Here is a 21388-nt window from a genome sequence, read left to right as displayed (position 1 = left end):
TCATTTTTTCCCTCCTAAAAAGTAAGGGGAAATGTGTGTGCGTCTTATGGAGCGAATGCAGGCTGCGCAGCTATCCCAGAAGCCAGAACAGCAAGAGGGATTGCTGCTTTCACTGTGCAGCGATCCCTCTTGCTGTTCTGGCTTCTGAGATTCAGAATATTTTTTTTCTTGTTTTCCTCCTCCGAAAACTAGGTGCGTCTTGTGGTCTGGTGTGTCTTATAGAGCGAAAAATACGGTACTTGATTTGTTCCGGAGGTCCGTTCTTAACCTGAAACTGTTCTTAACCTGAAGCACCACTTTAGCTAATGGGGCCTCCTGCTGCCGCCGCGCTGCCAGAGCACGATTTCTGTTCTCATCCTGAAGCAAAGTTCTTAACCCGAGGTACTATTTCTGTTAAGTTGTGGGTGAACATATCAGACGACGCAGCGATTCTTCAAACAGCTCTTATGAAGGGTTCAGCCAGCCTGCTTATATAGAGCTCCACTAGAACGCAACAGTAACCATTTTCCGTAACTATCCAATCACTGAACGTCACTTTTGATCCCTTATTTGCATATGTGGACCTGAACTATCTACAGTATCCCCCTGCTGGCCCAGGGTGAGAACTTCAGTACATAACAATTTCTGGGTTAGTGGAGTCTGTAACCTGAAGCGTATGTAACCCGAGGTACCACTGTATTTGTGAGACCTTAGAATTCGTATGGCACTAGTAGGGCATCAGGTTGTTCAGCTGTTAACAGGCCCCCATCGCAGAGGGCGCCCCCATGTCTGACCACCCTCTGGGAGACTATCCCCTCAAGATCCCTTACCTTGTACAGAGGGTGACACATTGGCAGCTGGCGAAGGGTGGCCATGCTGTAGACCTCACAATGGAAGTGCGCTTCAAGGAGGTGGGTGTTGACCTCGTGGACGTGGAAGTTGGACATCCTCACCCAGATCTTGGCAAGCGTCCAGTCCCACTTGGAGTCCGTGGGCAAGAAAATGGGGTTCTCCGGCCCTGGGGTTTGTTTGAGCTACCGGGGGGAAAAGCAGTGAGAGGAGGAGATCAGAGAGGTTGTTGTCCTGTTTTATATACACCTGCAAGGCCGGGAACTGCCAGCAGAGGACAGCAAGCGGCAGGAGGGATCATAGATTCGTAACGCTGGAAGGGACCCCATGGGTCATCTAGTCCAACCCCTGCAATTCAGGAATCGAAGACGCCAACAGTTCCATGGGGGAGGAGAGGGCTTACCTAGGAGGGAAGGGAGGGTAATAAACAAATGGATTGAGGTTGAATCCAGACAAGACAGAAGTACTGTTTTTGGGGGGACAGGGGGAGGGCGGGTGTGGGGGACTCCCTGGTCCTGAATGGGGTAGCTGTGCCCCCGAAGGACCAGGTGCGCAGCCTGGGAGTCATTTTGGACTCACCGCTGTCCATGGAGGCGCAGGTCAATTCTGTGTCCAGGGCAGCTGTCTACCAGCTCCATCTGGTATGCAGGATGAGACCCTCCCTGCCTGCGGACTGTCTCACCAGAGTGGTGTATGCTCTAGTTATCTCCCGCTTAGACTACTGCAATGCGCTTTATGTAGGGCTACCTTTGAAGGTGACCCGGAAACTACAATTAATCCAGAATGCGGCAGCTAGACTGGTGACTGGGGGCGGCTGCCGATACCACATAACACCGGTCCTGAAAGACCTACACTGGCTCCCAGGACATTTCCGGCACAATTCAAAGTGTTGTGGCTGACCTTGAAAGCCCTAAACGGCCTCAAAGGCCCAGTATACCTGAAGGAGCGTCTCCACCCCCATCGTTCAGCCCGGACACTGATGAGGTCCAGTGCCGAGGGCCTTCTGGCGGGTCCCTCATTGCGAGAAGCAAAGCTACAGGGAGGGCCTTGTCGGTAGTGGCGCCCGCCCTGTGGAACGCCCTCCCATCAGATGTCAAAGAGATAAACAACTACCTGACATTCAGAAGACATCTTAAGGCAGCCCTGTTCAGGGAAGTTTTTAGTCTGTGACATCTTAGTGTCCTTTTTGTCTTTGTGGAAACCGCAAATATTTTGTTGGAAGCAGTCCAGATGGGCAGGGTATAAATAAAATGATGATGGTGATGATGATTACTACAGTGGTACCTCAGGTTAAGAACATAATTCATTCTGGAGGTCCGCTCTTAACCTGAAACTGTTCTTAACCTGAGGTACCACTTTAGCTAATGGGGCCTCCCTCTGCCGCCGCCACATGATTCCTGCTCTCACCCTTAAGCAAAGTTCTTAACCCGAGGTACTATTTCTGGGTTAGTGGAGTCTGTAACCTGAAGCATCTGTAACCTGAAGCGTCTGTAACCTGAGGTACCACTGTATTATTATTATTATTATTATTTATTATTAGTCCCAGAAGGAGCACCACATGTCCCCGCCAGAGGTACCGCCCCTCCCCTGACCCCCCAGAACTGGACCCCTTCCTCTGCCCCGGCTGCCACAAAACATGTCTCTCTCCAGCCACAGCAGGCGCCATAACTCCCCAACAGCTTGACTCCACCCCCAAAATCGCACTCCTCCATTGTCTCCTGAGACAGAGGGATGCTGGCAAATCCTCCAGGTTAGACCTGTCTAGCTTGAAGGATGTAAAAGCACGGTGTAAACTCAGAATCGGTGTCTGGGCTGGCTTCCAACGTTTAGCCAGGGTGCCCCAGGGGTGACCTGGTGGATCTGGTGATCTGCCAGCCGCCGCAAGGACATTCGCAATGCCTCTGGTCCCGCGCAGATGGCTTTTGGGTCAGGATGCGACAAGCGAGAAGCGTCCTGTTACCTGAATGGCTAAGGGCATCATCTGGCCTTTGGGGTTGAAGTGCAGCAGGCAGAGGGGGGCTGCCAGATACTGCTGCTTCCCGTTCAGTTTGCAGGTGGGGATGCCCTCGAGGATCTTGTAGTCGGTGATGAAGATGTTTCCTTTCTGTGGGAGAGGCGGAGAAAGAGATGGACCGGGTCAAGTGAGATGCAGCGAATCAGTCACTTACGTACTGAGTTGAATAGGATCCAAAATGCAGCAGTCTGATTGGTTTTAGAACAATAGGATTCAGAATGCAGCAGTCTGATTGGTCCTAGAACAATAGGATTCAGAATGCAGCAGCCTGATTGATCCTAGAACAATAGGATTCAGAATGCAGCAGCCTGATTGATCCTAGAACAATAGGATTCAGAATGCAGCAGTCTGATTGGTCCTAGAACAATAGGATTCAGAATGCAGCAGTCTGATTGGTCCTAGAACAATAGGATTCAGAATGCAGCAGCCTGATTGATCCTAGAACAATAGGATTCAGAATGCAGCAGCCTGATTGATCCTAGAACAATAGGATTCAGAATGCAGCAGCCTGATTGATCCTAGAACAATAGGATTCAGAATGCAGCAGCCTGATTGATCCTAGAACAATAGGATTCAGAATGCAGCAGCCTGATTGATCCTAGAACAATAGGATTCAGAATGCAGCAGTCTGATTGGTCCTAGAACAATAGGATTCAGAATGCAGCAGTCTGATTGATCCTAGAACAATAGGATTCAGAATGCAGCAGCCTGATTGATCCTAGAACAATAGGATTCAGAATGCAGCAGTCTGATTGGTCCTAGAACAATAGGATTCAGAATGCAGCAGTCTGATTGGTCCTAGAACAATAGGATTCAGAATGCAGCAGTCTGATTGGTCCTAGAACAATAGGATTCAGAATGCAGCAGTCTGATTGGTCCTAGAACAATAGGATTCAGAATGCAGCAGTCTGATTGGTCCTAGAACAATAGGATTCAGAATGCAGCAGCCTGATTGATCCTTGAACAATAGGATTCAGAATACAGCAGTCTGATTGGTCTTAGAACAATAGGATTCAGAATGCAGCAGCCTGATTGATCCTAGAACAATAGGGTCCAGAATGCAGCAGTCTGATTGGTCTTAGAACAATAGGATTCAGAATGCAGCAGTCTGATTGGTCCTAGAACAATAGGATTCAGAATGCAGCAGCCTGATTGGTCCTAGAACAATAGGATTCAGAATGCAGCAGTCTGATTGGTCCTAGAACAATAGGATTCAGAATGCAGCAGTCTGATTGGTCCTAGAACAATAGGATTCAGAATGCAGCAGTCTGATTGGTCCTAGAACAATAGGATTCAGAATACAGCAGTCTGATTGGTCTTAGAACAATAGGATTCAGAATGCAGCAGTCTGATTGGTCCTAGAACAATAGGGTCCAGAATGCAGCAGTCTGATTGGTCCTAAAACAATGCAGCAGTATGATTGGTCTGCAGGAGCCACCCAATCCAGCTCCAGGTGGAACTGAATCCACAACCTGATTGGCCTACAGGAGAATTCCGGAATTAGGCAATCACGTGCAGCTCACTGTGTAAATAATGTATATAAAGCAGATACTTTGGGGGAACTTCCATTCCTCACTACTATGAGCTGAATAAAGAGCATGAAATCCACTCTCGAATCTGAGTATATTTCACAATCCTACAGCTAGCTGTTACAGTGAAAACATTCGTGTTGCATCCCCCTCCCCAACCGTAAGCAGAATCATAGAATTGGAAGGGACCCGGATGGTCATCTAGTCCAACCCCCAGCAAAGCAGAAATCTTTTTGCCCAGCATGGGCATATACCATATTTTTCCGTCTATAAGACGCCCCCCCATGTATAAGACGCCCCTTATTTTGGGGGACTCAGATTTAAGAAAATTGGGGAGATGTATCTGTGTATAAGACGCCCCCTAATTTTTGACATTATTTTAAGGGGGGAAACCTAGTCTTATACACGAAAAAATACAGTATATATATATTTTTATTAATTTTCCTGTTTTACAATTTAGAATACTCATTGAAACATCCTTAAAATACCAATGACTTCCTTGCTTATCTTTCCACGGTTCATTTTGCATATAATAAATCCCTGCATATTTTACAAAAACTAAACTGTTCAGTATTCCATTATTACATCCATCAAACCTTATTTACACTGTTGGATTTATCTTAATGCTGCCAGCGTTTCCACGTGTAGACAATTCCCCCCATGTATTCAATAAACGTTTTCCAATGTTCTTCTTGTTCTCTTATTCTATATGTTAAGTCTGCAAGCTGAGCATATTTCATCAGCTTAAGTTGCCATTCTTCTTTATTTGGGACCTCGCTCCTTTTCCATTTTTGGGCTAATGAAACACAGGCCGCAGTAGTGGCATACATATAAATAACCTTTTTTGACACCTGGGAATTTCCGCCTGAATTATCCCCAACAAAAAGGACTCTCTGGTTGTACTTTTAAACATTTTTTTCAATTCATTATAGATTATTTCCCAATACTCTTTTACCCTTTTACAGGTAAACCACATATGAAAGAACGTTCCACCCAGCGTAGCTCTTGAACCCGTGACCCGGAGATTAAGAGCCTTCCTTCCCTCCCCTTTTTGTAAAGATTACCCGCTCTGGGATCCCACAGCTAATTCTCCCCTGGTCTCCTCACTGGCCCAAATAGGATTAATTTAGCTAGCTAGCCCTGGTGATCATCTAATGTTTATTGGATGGATTTTCCCCAAAATTGATTTTTGAATACTGAATTCATTGTTATTCATGTTTTATACTGCATTTTATGCTGTTTTTTGTTGCATCAATTAAGTGTTTTAAATTTGTTGAGCCCGGTTTTCTTAACCGGAAAGGGCGGGGTATAAATATATTATTATTATTATTATTATTATTATTATTATTATTATTATTATTATTCTCCTCTACCAAATGAGCTATCTTGCTGAGGTCACTGTTATTTCGGTCTTACACCAGGGAAAACCAAACCTGAGAAGCTTGCTCAAGGCCGCAAAGCAACGAGGCAGGACTTGAACACAGCTCTTCCAGATCCAAAGTTCCATCCACCGTTTTGCAGGGGGCAGGTGGTCTCTTGCGATGATCAAACACGAGTGTTTACCTTCAGCTCCTCCTGGAGGCTGGTCGATTTCCCCAGGCTCCCAGCCACCATCTCTGGGGTCACTGGAAAGTTATCAGGGATCGCGGGGCATTTCTTGATCACGACCGGATTCACACCGTTCAGATACTGGTAGCCAAAGAAGTCATCGTCCATCCAGTGCTCTGTGACGTACTCTGAGGCAGAGTAAAAAGTATTGATTATTGATTATTTAATTTGTATACTGCTTAACGTAATTTTTAAAAATCTGACCTGGTATGCCCCGCGGAGGACCTTAAGGTCCCCAAATGACAACACCTTGGAGGTCCCAGGTCGCAAGGTGGTTAGATTGGTCTCAACTAGGGCCAGGGCCTTTTCAGCACTGGCCCCAACTTGGTGAAACGCTCTGTCCCAAGAGACCAGGGCCCTGCGGGATTTGACATCTTTCCGCAGGGCCTGCAAGACAGAGCTGTTCCGCCTGGCATTTGGTTTGGACCCAATCTCAAAACCTCCCCTTATGGTTTTGATCTATGGGCTACTTTTAAAATGAGGCTGCATTTTAAATTGCATTTTAACCTGTATTTTAAATTGGGGTCCCCCCCCCTATTATGTTTTTACTGTCATTTTGCTCTGTTAGCTGCCCTGAGCCCAGGTCTGGCCGGGGAGGGCGAGGTATAAATAAAATTTATTATTATTATTATTATTAGTATTATTATTATTAGCAGGTTAGACAGCTTTAAAGGATTAGACAATTCAGGGAGGAGGGGGCCTGCCAATGGCTATTAGTCATTATGGCTAAATAGAACCTCCCTCTTTAGAGACAGTCTACCTTTCCATAACAGCTTCTGGGAAACGAGAGCAGGAAAGGGCTATTACCTCACGCCACTTGCCTGGGGACTTCTGAGAGGCCACTGTGGGTACAGGATGAGGGCATGGCTAGGCCTTTGGCATGATCTACTAGGACTCTTCATGCAATCTCAGCTCTGTTCCTTTTTTATTTATTTAAGGGAATGTACGTACAAGGTAGAGACATCACCTTGCCAACAAAGATCCGTATAGTTAAAGCTCTGGTTTTCCCAGTAGTGACGTATGGAAGTGAGAGCTGGACCATCAAGAAGGCTGATCGCCGAAGAATGGATGCTTTTGAATTCTGGTGCTGGAGGAGACTCTTCAGAGTCCCATGGACTGCAAGAAGATCAAATCTCTCCATTCTGAAGGAAATCAGCCCTGAGTGCTCACTGGAAGGACAGATCCTGAAGCTGCAGCTCCAAGACTTTGGCCACCTCATGAGAAGAGAAGACTCCCTGGAAAAGACCCTGATGCTGGGAAAGATGGAGTGCACAAGGAGAAGGGGACGACGGAGGACGAGACGGTTGGACAGTGTTCTCAAAACTACCAGCATGAGTTTGACCAAACTGTGGGAGGCAGTGGAAGACAGGAGGGCCTGGGGTGCTCTGGTCCAGGGGGTCACGAAGAGTCGGATACGACTAAACGACTAAACAACAACGTACAAGGCGTGACCGGAAAGTTCGGTGAACGGTCACAGAAACCGGACATCGAGAAATATTCGAACATACAATTGGCATCGGAAACCCACAAAATGCTCACAATTGTGCATGGAGATGAAGCTATAACTTGAACATGGTTTAAGCGTTTCCGTGAAAGGGGGCAAGTATCGACAGAGTTTGTGACTTATTGATGTGGGATCAGCGTTTGTGCATCCGAATGATGGTGGAAGGATTGCATATTCCACCTGAAATCGTTACTGAGGTTACTGAGTTGTCCCACCCTCCATATTCTCCCAATCTGGCCTCACCTGATCTCTTTCTTTTTCCAAAACTGAAATCTGCACTGAAAAGGCGCAGGTTTTCTAACATTTCACACATCCAAGCTGCTGTGACGAGGGAACTGAAAGCAGTACGAATAGAGGACTTCTCCAGAAGTTTCCAACAGTTCTACCAACATTGTGAAGGCTGCATTGTTTCAGAGGGGGCTACTCTGTAGGTCTGTAAGGTTGTACACTGGTACCTTGGTTTTCGAACAGCTTAGTTCATGAACAACATGGAACCTGAACGCTGCAGCACCAGAAGTAGGTGTTCCAGTTTTTGAACTTTTTTTTGGAAGCCGACCCTGCTCCGTTTTGCATCCCCCTGTGTTTCTTGTTGCGCTGCTAATTTGCATCCCCCCCCATTGTAATTCAAGCCTTCTGTTTCCGATCGCAATGTTCTAAGGTGATATGTGGAGCTTATATTTGGTGCTTTTGTTTTGCTATTTATTTTGTGCGTGTTATTTTTGTTTTGAGGCTTTTTCAGTTAATTTGTTTTTGTGACTGTGTGGATCCCAGTTCAGCTACTGATTGATTGATTGTGTGACTGCGGAAATGGATAAAAGCCCCTCATCCAAACAATGACTATCATCAGCGCAGGTAAGATTTTTTTTTAATGTTAATTTTTATCATCTATAATACTGTCTTATTTATTTTATAGCACAGTACATTGTTTAGTGCTTTCATTTTATGGAATGAAGCCCTTGTTAGATAGTAAAATTCATGTTCAATTGCTGTTTTAGGGGTTGTTTTTAAAAGTCTGGAACGGATTAATCCATTTTGCGTTACTTTCTATGGGAAAGCGCGGCTTGGTTTTGGAACGCTTTGGTTTTGCAATGGACTTCCGGAACGGATTAAGTTTGAGAACCGACGTACCACTGTATGTTCGAATATTTCTCGCTGTCCGAATTCTGTGACCACTCACTGAACTTTCCGGTCACACCTTGTATATTTAAAAGGAGTGCTGTGCATATTTAAATCCTCAAGTAAAATTATCTTTAGGCAGCGAGTGGCGGGAGTGGTGGCCAGGGAGAATGGTGCATTAGAAGCACATCATTTATTGGTCGGATCCAGCTGCTTTTGTCTGCTCAGGGCAGGGAGGGCACCCACCTGTGACAGGTGTTCTCATGAACCAGAAGACTCTGCGAATGTCATCCAGGTTCTTCCACGATTCCGACAGGTTGTTGAAGCCTTTCAGCCGCATCTCGAGTTCCCTGACGGGAAGGAGCACAATCAATGAGGGGGACAGCTTCGAAATCTAACAATTGCACCCTGCTCTTCTCTATACGAGTCAACCACATCTTGTATGCCGTGCCCTATTTAATTTCCAGGAAACGCCAGCAGGTGGCGTTACTGAACACAGCCAGGAGGGCGCGGGCATGCATTTGATTGGTCAGAAACTCTGCGATGTTTTCCTTAAAGTTGGATAATTAAATGTCTGTGGAAATGGAAGGGACATATTTATAGGCATCTCTCAGTGGGCAGTTAAGAACGGACCTCTGGAACGAATTAAGTACTTAACCTGAGGTACCACTGTATAGGATAAAAGCACAAATAAATAAATAGCTAAACCAGAAGCGGCAAAACATTAACCCCTCTCCCACAAACACATTTAGAAGTCTATAGAGCAGTAATCAGCCAAAGCCCTGCATTTTTCGCTAATAAAAATCATCATTTTTTCGTGCACCAATGCAGAAATCATATTGTCCCTTATTTCTGTGGTGAAGAAAAATGAACCCAAGAATATTAGAGGCTTTATTTCACTATTGCATTAATATCCCCAATTTTTCCTCCATGGTTCTCCTCCCACTCCTCGTTTAACCTCTACAACAACCCTGTGAGGTAGGTTAGGCTTCAACCAGTAGACTGAGAGGCAGTGAATGGTTTCGGCCTCGGCCCAGTAGACCTGAAGGAGCGTCTCCACCCCCATTGTTCGGCCCGGACACTGAGGTCCAGCTCCAAGGGCCTTCTGGCAGTTCCCTCCCTGCGAGAAGCCAAGTTACAGGGGGCCAGGCAGAGGGCCTTCTCGGTGGTGGCACCCGCCCTGTGGAACGCCCTCCCACCAGATGTCAAAGAGATAAACAACTATCTGACATTTAGAAGACATCTGAAGGCAGCCCTGTTCAGGGAAGTTTTTAATGTGTGACATTTTAATGTATTTTTAATCTTTGTTGGAAGCCGCCCAGAGTGGCTGGGGAAACCCAGCCAGATGGGCGGGGTACAAATAATAAATTATTATTATTATTCACGGCCAAGTGGGGATTTGAACCCTGGTCTCTCCACAGGTCCTAGGACGCGGGTGGCGCTGTGGGTTAAACCACAGAGCCTAGGACGGGACTTCCGGGTTGGCGCCATTGTTTAATGGCGGATTCCCTCCGAGCTCCGGAGGGAATCGGCTCCGTAGCGTCTGGGTCTGGCCGCTGCGGCGAAGCGGAGACCCTTAAAATCACAGGCGTGGATGCCTGTGAACACAGAGACTCGGCGGGCACCATTTGCGCCCCCCCAATCCGCGACGGAGCCTTTTTAAAGGCTTCGGAACGGAGGCAGGGTGAGGCGTGGTGCTGAGAGTACTCCCTCGTCTACGGAGTGAAGCCGCAAGCCATTGACAGAGAGCGCCAACTTCTTCTTTGGATCGATTGGACTTTAAAACATCAACCCGTGAGTAATACGGAGATTGGAACCTTAAAAAAAAATTTTATTTTGGATCTGGAACGAGCGGGAAGGGGCTAAAAAGGAAGTCCACCCCCCCCTCTTTGTAAACAATTTAAAGCAAAGGACTGGGCAGCTAAGGTCGAGAGAATCTGTTTCTTGCTTTTTAATAAAAGATCTTGACTTCACGGTTTTGACATTATAAGAAGATTTACTGGAGGATAAAAAGAATTTTGGGAGCTGAAATTTCACCCCCCCCCCTAGACCCGGGAACGTCCTATGAGAAAGCCTGTTGTATTGAAGAGTTTGACAGCTGTCAAGTTAGCTGTCAGTCAGCTAGTTGTCAGCTGGAAAAAGAGAACATTGTTTCTGCTGTTTTTGCTGGTTTATTCGGTATAATTTGTTGAAAATAAGGATGGCTGATACAAAATAACTGGACTTTTGGTTTTGAGCTGAAAGGAATATTAAGGAACTAAAATCCCCCTAGAGGGGTAATAGGGACACTACATCACAAAAATGGCTGGAGCATGTAAAATTCAAGCAGAATTGGACAGAGCATTTGTTCTCCTGGGAAAGTTACAAGATGAATACAATGCTTTGTCTACAGAGGTTTCAGTACTACACTGGACAGTAAACAACAGTTTTGAGCCTGATAAGGACCTGAAACAGGAAGCCCATTCAACTGAACAAATAAATGAAACTGAAAGTGTAGATACGATGGAGCAATATGTTGTTTTTGAAGAAAATGAAGGAGGAGCTGGAAGTTTGCAGGAGTCAAAGGAGAGTTGCAATATGAGGCCTGACATGATGATAAAAAAGGACAATAAAAATTGGATGCGGAAAGCCTGGTCTGAATGGGAGTCTGAAAAATGGAGAGATCCCCTTTGGAGGAGATCTGAAGACCTGAGGATTACAAATTTGTTGAAGGTGAAAGTTGGAGCTTTGGGGACATGTGGATTTGAAAGAAATTTGAAACAAGAGTTGGAGTACCCCATAGGCTTTGCTTTTAAGTATGGAGGACTGGCTGGAAGCAACATGGATCCTGTTGGGCCGGAGCCTCTCCGAGACTTGGGGTTTAACATCAAGGACTATCAAAGAGACCGGCAGAAAGGAACTGAGAGAGATATAAGGGCCTCGGACGTGAGATCTCCAGGCTAAATAAATAACATAAAGACTGATGGATATTGGTTGGGGACTGGAACCGGGAAAAGGGTGGGTGGAGGTTGGGAATCCAAAGGGTACATAAGTATAATCTGCTTTGTTTTTTTTATATTTTGTTAGTTGTATGGAAATTGGGAAAATCGTGGAAGGGAAATTTTGGTCGACTTTAGGAAAAAGGTTTAAGAATAATTAATGAGGTATAAGTATTGATGTGTAATTTTGATAAGGTAAAATTGGTTTTTTTAAATTAAATGAAAATAAGGCTGCTAAAAATAAATTGAGGAAATGGAAAAAAGAAGTAAAGTAAAATAATAGTATGTTAGAACAAATGTTCAAGCTAAGGTGAAGAAATAAGTTAAGGACTTGCTGAATTGACAATTTAAATTAGAATACAAGAAGGGGAGGTGTGAGGAGGTCTGAGAAATAAGGTTAAGGAAAATAAGTATCTGAAATTTTATGTGTTTTTTCTTTTTTTCTGTTAAGTCTTGAATTTTATGTATTTTTGTGTGGTTTTTATTTTGTTTATTTTTTGTTTTTGATTGTTATATGTTTGTTGAAAATACCAATAAATATTTAATAAAAAAAAGACAAAAAAAAAAACCACAGAGCCTAGGACTTGCCAATCAGAAGGTCGGCGGTTCAAATCCCTGCGACGGGGTGAGCTCCCGTTGCTCGGTCCCTGCTCCTGCCCACCTAGCAGTTCGAAAGCATGTCAAAGTGCAAGTAGATAAATAGGTACCACTCCAGCGGGAAGGTAAACGGCGTTTCCGTGCGCTGCTCTCGTTCGCCAGAAGCGGCTTAGTCATGCTGGCCACATGACCCGGAAGCTGTACGCCGGCTCCCTTGGCCAATAAAGCGAGATGAGCGCCGCAACCCCAGAGTCGGCCACGACTGGACCTAATGGTCAGGGGTCCTTTTACCTTACTCTCCCCAGGTCCTAGGCCAGCGCTCTAACCACTACACCACCACCAGGTCTTTAAGTCTGTGGTGTCTAAAACTACACATCTGCATCGTGTTTCTCTCCTCAAAGCAGCCCGGTCTCTCAAACTCACTGCCCAGAGTGTTGGAAACGATGAGGAGAGAGGAGGCACAGAGAACGGGGGCAGGAATTCCTCTTGGTGTTTTGCCGCTGTGAACCCTGAAACTTTCCTGAAAGGTGGGAGGAAAACTGCAGGTGGCTCAGCCAAGTCTCCATTTCCAAACCTCTCAGACCCAGATGGACAGGTTAGGCAAGAGGCGCTGATGGCATCGCTGCTCTCAGGCAGGGCTGCCTGGGCAGTGTGGGTTGAAAAAAGCGGAGGTGCCCTGGGATTGTGAAATGTGGCGCTCCTGGGGAACAGGATGGTTCACCTGTTTGCTTGGGATGGGGTGAGGCGGTCGGAAGGCGGCTGCCAACTCCATACCAGCTCAGAGGCCTTGGCATGATCAAAGCACACAATGGGCCTCAGCTCAAACAGCAGTACAGTGGCTCCTTGGTTCTCAAACGCCTTGGTTCCCAAATACCGAAAACCCGGAAGTAAGTGTTCCAGTTTTCGAAAGGTTTTCAGAAGTTGAACGTCCGATGTGGTTGTCAGCTACAGTGGTACCTCGGGTTAAGTACTTAATTCGTTCCGGAGGTCCGTACTTAACCTGAAACTGTTCTTAACCTGAAGCACCACTTTAGCTAATGGGGCCTCCTGCTGCCAATGCGCCGCCGCTGCACGATTTCTGTTCTCATCCTGAAGCAAAGTTCTTAACCTGAAGCACTATTTCTGGGTTAGCGGAGTCTGTAACCTGAAGCGTATGTAACCTGAGGTACCACTCTATTGTTTCTGGGGCGCCTGCACCAATCAGAAGCTGCGCTTTGGTTTTCGAACATTTCGGAAGTCAAACGGACTTCCGGAACGGATTAAGTTTGGCGCTTTTGTGATTGCTATTTATTTTGCGTTTTTGTTTTTGTGGCTTTTTCGGTTCACTTGTTCTTGTGACTGTGTGGAACCCAGTTCAGCTACTGATTGATTGATTGATTGATTGATTGTGCGGCTGTGGAAATGGATAAAAGCCCCCCCATCCAAACAATGACTATCATCAGTGCAGGTAAGAAAAAATAAATAAAACTGTCTCATTTATTTTATAGTACAGTACATTGATTATTGCTTTCATTTTATGGATCAGTGGTCTCATTAGATAATAAAATTCATGTTAAATTCCTGTTTATGGGGTTGTTTTTAAAAGTCTGGAACGGATTAATCCGTTTTGCGTTACTTTGTAATAATAATAATAATAATAATAAATTTTATTTATATCCCGCCCTCCCCAGCCGAAGCTGGGCTCAGGGCGGCTAACAACAATAAAACAATACCAAAGTACAACACAAACAACACTCTAAAATCATTCATTATAAAAGCACGCCTTGGTTTTGGAATGCTTTGGTTTTGGAATGGACTTCTGGAACGGATTAATTTTGAGAACCAAGGTACCACTGTATCTGTGCTACAAATCGGTTTCTGGTCCCCATTTTTTTCTTACTTTAGTTTTTTTTAACTAGTGGGGAGCACCTGGCACTGCCCGCGGATCTTTAGAAAACAAGGAATATTGGTATTTTTAAATGGGTAGCGTAATTTGTGAATTTGGACCAGCCATGCCTAAAATCGGGTGAAGTTAGGTCAACGTCACGGTTTATTCCGCCAAAGGGCGCACGGCAGCTAAATGTCCACAACTGCCCTGAGAACCCTCATGCCACGTTTGGTGGGTATATCTCGATAGGCCGCTGAACCAGGGCAAAAAGTGGGGGATGCCATGCCAAAGTCAAGGTTCTGTCCGCCATCTTGAATCAAAATGGCAGCCAGCATCGAAAACATTGACAAGGAACACCACCCCACCTTGGAAATTATCGTGCTGAGTTTGGAGACAATATCTTGAGAGGTGTCTGAACCTGTGCCAAAAAATGGACGAAGCCACACCGAAAGTGATGTTTCGGTCCGCCATCTTAATTTCATTTTCAGCTTCTGACAAATTTGAGAGTGAAATCACAGCCCTCTCTCTCTCTCTTTCTCTCTCTCCCCCAAATTATGATAAAATTGAGCTGTGGATCCCACCCCCTGCTCCCGATCCAACAAGCCCCACAGCCAAAGCAACTCACGATTTGACGGTGCGCATGGCAAAGACAGAGGACTTGGTGAACAAGTACTTCGAATTGGAATCCAGATCATCGGTGCTTTTCGCATCGACGCACCTCGGCCAACCTGGGGCGTACTCCTTCCAGCTGCAGCAAACAAAGAACAGCCCGGGGAGAGGGGTCACCCAGAAGGAAGTCCATCTTTGATCAACTCAGAAGTCAGCTATGGTAGGATCCTCGTGGCTCAAAAGTGGAAATTACAAGAGACCCCAACGGTAATGGAGTGGCAGACGAAATTTTTTGAGTATACAGAATTAGCTAAAATGACTTATAAAATTCGAGACCAAAAAGGGACAAAGTTTGAAGAAGAGTGGGGTAAATTTGTTGCATACATAAGAATTAACTGTAGAAGTCTGAAAACTGTAGCAGGGTTAACATAAATCCTGTGATGTGTATAGAAGGTAAATAGGAATCTGCAAGAGAAGATATATATTAAGAAAACCGAAGCAGGGAAGGAAGGAAGTCTGGGCGTGCATTTACGCAGTGTAAATAAGATGACATAAAATGATGACTGTAAAAGATTAAGTTTCATTTATGTTTGTGAAAAATTCAATAAAAAGCATTAAAAAAAAGAAGAAGTCAGCTATGGAACTCATTGCCACAGGATATTGCGATGGCCTTTTAGCCCTGCTGAGCTAATGGTATGATTCCAAGTCCGCGTGGCAATTCATTGTGGACTTGGTCTTGTTCACATGTGCAAGCTTTCCGCGGCGCTCACGCGACACCGCCTCAAAATGCCATCCCTTCTTATTTATGGAACAATTACCATTTCTGTGGAGAATCCAGTAGATTAAAAAACAACAATCATGGACTCAATAAATCCTGCCAAGGAAAAGCTCTCAAGGAAGGTGAACTCCAGGGCCAGTAAGGGATGCAACGTAGGAGAGAGGTCATGGCTTGTAGAGAGAGTTCTAGGAGCCATAAAGAGAGGGATTGGAGGGCCGTGTGCGTTTCCCGAGGGCCAGAGGTTCCCTGCCCCCACCTCAGCCTAAAGGGATGTGATTTACTGACCCATAGGATTCCTGCCGTTTCTTTAGCTCTTCCTTGCGATGCTCCACGAGTTGGGGGTTTCCTTTGTCATCACTTACCGTTTTGGCTGGAGGGACAGAGATAGGGAGAGAGAGAAAAGGAGACCAGGTAAATGGTAATTAATCTAACGAGCTAAACGAGAGGGGGGGGGAGATGCCTATGAGCCATACTCTTTCCTAGCAAAGCCCTGCTGCTAACATGCTGTAAATGTAAAGGTAAAGGGACCCCTGACCATTAGGTCCAGTCGCGGACGACTCTGGGGTTGCGGCGCTCATCATGCTTTACTGGACGAGGGAGCCGGCGTACAGCTTCCAGGTCATGTGGCCAGCATGACTACGCCGCTTCTGGCGAACCAGAGCAGCGCACGGAAACGCCGTTTACCTTCCCGCCGGAGTGGTACCTATTTATCTACTTGCCCTTTGACATGCTTTCGAACTGCTAGGTTGGCAGGAGCAGGGACCGAGCAATGGGAGCTCACCCCGTCGCGGGGATTTGACCCGCCGACCTTCTGATCGGCAAGTCCTAGGCTCTGTGGTTTAACCCACAGCGCCACCAGCGTCCCTACATGCTGTAGTTACTCCTGAATGATGTGCCCTCTCCACATGCCCAGATATAACCATTCCAATTACAGAGTTTCCATGGTTGAATCCATGACTATTCTATGAACGTGTGTTTGTGCACAAGAGAAAGCAAGAGAGACCAAGATGTCTCAAGCCTGGGAAGAAATTCATTCCCATTTGCACATAAAGGCAGTTTTTTTTGTGATTTGCCCTTTCCTAAGTACAAACTGATGCACAGCTGCCCTTTGAAATTTGTACTTCTCTGAGCTTTTGCAATGCAGTCAAGCAATGTGTCCGAAAATGCACGTGTCGGAGAAAACAGCGTTGCGGAAATGTCTGTACGAGGCCAAACCATATGCAAAGAGGGAGTATTTCACATTAACGTGAGTTTTCATGAGGTCTTGCGTTTTTGATCAAACTTGCAAACTGGTGTGGAAATGTGGAGGGGCTGAGCTTAAGCCTGGAAAAATGAGAAACCGAGCAAAATTGACATAGTCTCCCATCCCGGATCGAGCCCCTTATTTGCCTGCTAGCTATAGTTCTGGTTGGGACGCGAGTGGCGCTGTGGGTTAAACCACAGAGCCTAGGACTTGCCGATCAGAAGGTCGGCGGTTCGAATCCCCACGACGGGGTGAGCTCCCGTTGCTCGGTCCCTGCTCCTGCCAACCTAGCAGTTCGAAAGCACATCAAGTGCAAGTAGATGAATAGGTACCACTCCAGCGGGAAGGTAAACGGCGTTTCCGTGCGCTGCTCTGGTTCGCCAGAAGCGGCTTAGTCATGCTGGCCACATGACCCGGAAGCTGTACGCCGGTTCCCTCAGCCAATAAAGCGAGATGAGTGCTGCAACCCCAGAGTCGGTCACGGCTCGACCTAATGGTCAGGGGTCCCTTTATAGTTCTGGTTACCATTACCAAGCCAGCGCAGACAAAAGCAACAGTCACAGCTTCTGCAGAATGAAAACCCACAAAGCTTTGGGCCTGCTTGGTTTAGTGAACACCCACCCCCCAATCCCTGGGAAGGGAAAGAGGGGAACAGTACCTGCCCCCTCCCTCAGGGTCAAGGTGCAGGAGCCCTCCAGCCACTGGTAGGAAGGAAAGTTGTATGTCTCCCCCTTTGGGGTCGTCACCCTGACGAAATTGCAGAACCAGTTGTCCGTCGGGAAGAATAAGTACGGCTCCTTGTGCAGGCGGATCAGATGGATGGGGCCCAGGTCCTGTTCGAACGGCACCTCGTAGTCGTCCACCTGGACACACAAAGGAGAACCTGGTCTCAAAGGGGAGCTTTGAAAGTGCAATGCACTAGATTGCAAAGGAGAAGAAGAAAAATACAGAGATTCCTCTCCAACCGCCCCTTCACCCAGCCAAAAACTTCAAGCCACCACTCATGCAGAACTCAGATTACAGGAGAGAGGAGAGGGAGCTAAAAGTAGCTTTTCCTAAGGTCTCTCAGCTACAGTGGTACCTCGGTTCTCCAACACAATCCGTTCCAGAAGACCGTTCGACTTCCGAAACGTTCGAAAACCGAGGCGCAAAGGGCAGCCTGCAAGTTCAATTGGAAAAATCGAAACCACAACACGCCGCGGAAGCCGTTTGACTGCTGAGGCACGTTCGAAAACGGAAGCAATTACTTCTGGGTTTTTGGCGTTCGAAAACAGAAACGTTCAGCTTCCGAGGCGCTCGAAAACCGAGGTACCACTGTACTGGTTTTGGAAAGCAAGAATTTGGCTAAATCTAAAGAATGAGAGAATCCTTTCTTTCCTGCTTGGTTCCTAGGCCCTTGATGACCTTGATCTGTCCCAAGTTGTCAACATCCCCCTTAAACTGTGGTAAAGTATACAAGTTAAACAAATAAACCTGGTGGGCCACTAAGGGCCCCAAACGCCACATTTCATTGTGTGGGAGCTACAGAGTAGTGCATGGGTAGGCAAACGAAGGCCCGGGGGCCGGATCCGGCCCAATCGCCTTCTAAATCCGGCCTGCGGACGGTCCCGGAATCAGTGTGTTTTTACATAAGTAGAATGTGTCCTTTTATTTAAAATGCATCTCTGGGTTATTTGTGGAGCATAGGAATTCGTTCACCCCCCAAAAAAATACAGTCCGACTCCCCACAAGGTCTGAGGGACAGTGGACCGGCCCCCTGCTGAAAAAGTTTGCTGGAGTAGTGTGTACTGGAATTGCGTTTAGAAATCTGGTTTTGTACTTAGCTTTTCAGTGGAAGCAGAATTCCTTCCACACCATCACCTCCATCCCACTAAATTGGGGGGGGGCACACTGTTCCCTGGTTCTCCTCAGGTGCCAGAATGTCTTGGACCAGATCCTGTGTACATCTCCAAGCCAGCTAATTTATCTCTTCCTGGGATCTTCTGCGTCCCCTCCTCCTCCTGGTCTTGTGGCAAATACCCTTAACCGTAATCTAGAGCAAAGAGCATCCCTGCCCATTTGGGAAAGGACATGTGAGGACGAGAAGTTGGTCAACAGCTCTTCCTTACGCTTTGTAGGCCAGCCCTTGCAAACGAGGCCACTGAATTTGTAGCCGGAAGATTTGGGACAGATGAAGTCCTCCTCCGCCCACTTCGACTCCCTGCCACCAGCCTAGATGGCTTGAAAAGAGGGTTAGGCAAATTCATGGAGGAGGAGAGGGCTGCCGATGGCTACTGGCCACGATGGCTGTGCTCTGCTGCCAATGCTGGAGGCAGCGAAGTTTCGAAAGACGAGTTGCCGATAACCACAAGCGGGGAGAGTTTTGCTCTCATGCTCGGATCCTGCTTGCTGGTTGGATGCCGGCCGAGATGGACCTTGGCCTGATCCAACAGGCTCTTCTTATTTTCTTACGGCCCTCGGTGGCCTAGAAGTCACAAAAGACCACCCATTTCTGCAGCACCCTCTCCCAGTCTAATAACCACCCAAAGACAATCTTTAGGGGTTCTGGAGAGAGTTGGATAGCTCTACCTCACTTTCACTACCAGTGAAGGCGGTGAAGGTCCTGGAGGCGGTTGGAGGATCGACAAGACAGAAGTACTCTTCTTGGGGGACAGGGGGCGGGCGGGTGTGGAGGACTCCCTGGTCCTGAATGGGGTAACTGTGCCCCTGAAGGACCAGGTGCGCAGCCTGGGAGGCATTCTGGACTCACAGCTGTCCATGGAGGTGCAGGTCAATTCTGTGTCCAGGGCAGCTGTCCACCAGCTCCATCTGGTACGCAGGATGAGACCCTCCCTGCCTGCGGACTGCCTCGCAAGAGTGGCGCATGCTCTGGTTATCTCCCGCTTGCACTACTGCAATGCGCTCTACGTGGGGCTACCCTTGAAGGTGACCCGGAAACTACAACTAATCCAGAATTCGGCAGCTAGACTGGTGATGGCCGCCGAGACCACATAGCACCGGTCTTGAAAGACCTACATTGACCTCCAGTACGTATCTGACCTCAATTCAAAGTGTTGGTGCTGACCTTGAAAGCCCCAAATAGCTCAGGATACCTGAAGGAGCGTCTCCACACCCATCATTCTGCCCAGACACTGAGGTCCAGCTCTGAGGGCCTTCTGGCAGTTCCCTCATTGCGAGAAGCAAAGCTACAGGGAACCAGGCAGAGGGCCTTCTTGGTGGTGGCACCCGCCCTGTGGAACGCCCTCCCACCTACCTGACATTTAGAAAACATCCGAAGGGAAGTTTTTAATGTGTGACCTTTTAATGTATTTTTAATCTTTGTTGGAAGCCACCCAGAGTGGGATGCGCAGGGTACAAATAAATTATTATTATTATTATTATTATTATTATTATTATTATTATTATTTGTGTAGGGTTTACTCCTGAGCTCGATGTCCCACAAGGTCAATGTGCCTGGCTCTTTACAAGGAGCAAGCGGTGCAGTCCCTGCTCCCTCAAAGCTTACAATCTCACATTTAATACCAGTGGAGAGGAGGGGGAAACAGCGAGGGAATCAGGGAGAAAGAAGGACTTAATACTTGAGATGTGCGTGGCATTTTAGGCTCAGTGGCAGGAGGCCAAGGAGGGCAGGCTGTGCGGGTGCTGTGGCAAAGACTTCATTGCAAACGAGGGTAAGGCATAAAAATTATTATTATAATTATAAGGCAGAGTGTTCTCGCACTCAGGACCCGTTTGCGGCTTCCCTTGAGGGGAATCTTGTTGGCCACTGTGAGAACAGGAGTCTGGACTAGGCTCCTGAGATACAACATCTGGGCTCTTCTGATGGTGTTATTTTTTTATTCCCCCCCCCCCAGTTTTTGAAAGTTGTGCCCCAGGCTTTTACATTATTGCATCAAAAGGGACGCTGTTAAGTCTTGCAGACACAACTTCAGCCAATAATGTTAATTGCCATTGGTCAATTGCCAGATCTAGAAGTTAACTTGCCAGGTGTGGTAGCAGCAGCGGGAACAGTCTGTGCAATGCTGGGCGTCTATGAGACCCAGGAAGGTCCGTCAGGGCCAACACTGGTCCTTTTCTTTTTTAAAATTATTACAGTACTAGAATGGCAATTATTCTATGAAACAAAAAAGCTGACTCAGGCTGTGGCCAGTGGCCATTTTCTTTCCCCCAAAATGCCTGGCAGTCCTGAAATAGTAGTAGTAGTAATAATAATAATAATAATAATAATAATAATAATAATAATAATAATTTATTATTTATATCCTGCCCATCTGGCTGGGTTCCCCCAGCCATTCTGGGCGGCTTCCAACAAAAGATTAACAATACAATAAAGCGTCAGACATTAAAAACGTCCCTAAACAGGGCTGCCTTCAGATGTCTTCTAGACGTTAGATAGTTGTTTATTTCCTTGACATCTGATGGGAGGGTGCCACCACCGAAAAGGCCCTCTGCTTGGTTCCCTGTTAACCTCACTTCTTGCAGTGAGGGAACTGCCAGAAGGCCCTCGGAGCTGGACCTCAGTGTCTGGGCAGAACGATGGGGGTGGAGACGCTCCTTCAGGTATCCTGAGCTGTTTAGGGCTTTCAAGGTCAGCACCAACACTTTGAAGTGTGCTCGGAAACGTACTGAGAGCCAATGAAGGCGGAGTGAGGAACATTATGGGAAAATTAAAGATGTTTGGGTGGTTTGAGGCTTGGCCAGTGCTGCTTGGCGGTTG

General features: G+C 46.8%; 1 protein-coding gene across 1 annotated transcript in view; it reads right to left on the bottom strand.

The window, feature by feature from the left end:
* Positions 1-21388, bottom strand: part of LOC128400136 (hydroperoxide isomerase ALOXE3-like) — a 34998-nt gene that overhangs the window by 11923 nt on the left and 1687 nt on the right. The window contains exons 2-8 of the mRNA XM_053362171.1: positions 17330-17534; positions 15714-15798; positions 14667-14789; positions 8846-8949; positions 5935-6107; positions 2789-2932; positions 810-1013 (exon numbers count right to left, since the gene is read on the bottom strand). Coding sequence (XP_053218146.1) covers positions 810-1013; positions 2789-2932; positions 5935-6107; positions 8846-8949; positions 14667-14789; positions 15714-15798; positions 17330-17534 — 1038 coding nt within the window. The remainder of the gene's footprint in view (positions 1-809; positions 1014-2788; positions 2933-5934; positions 6108-8845; positions 8950-14666; positions 14790-15713; positions 15799-17329; positions 17535-21388) is intronic.

The sequence above is a fragment of the Podarcis raffonei genome, chromosome 13 (genome assembly GCF_027172205.1).
Source record: "Podarcis raffonei isolate rPodRaf1 chromosome 13, rPodRaf1.pri, whole genome shotgun sequence".
NCBI lineage: Eukaryota > Metazoa > Chordata > Lepidosauria > Squamata > Lacertidae > Podarcis > Podarcis raffonei.
The sequence above is the reverse complement of the archived record's forward strand: the minus strand, read 5'-3'. Positions and strand labels throughout refer to the sequence as shown.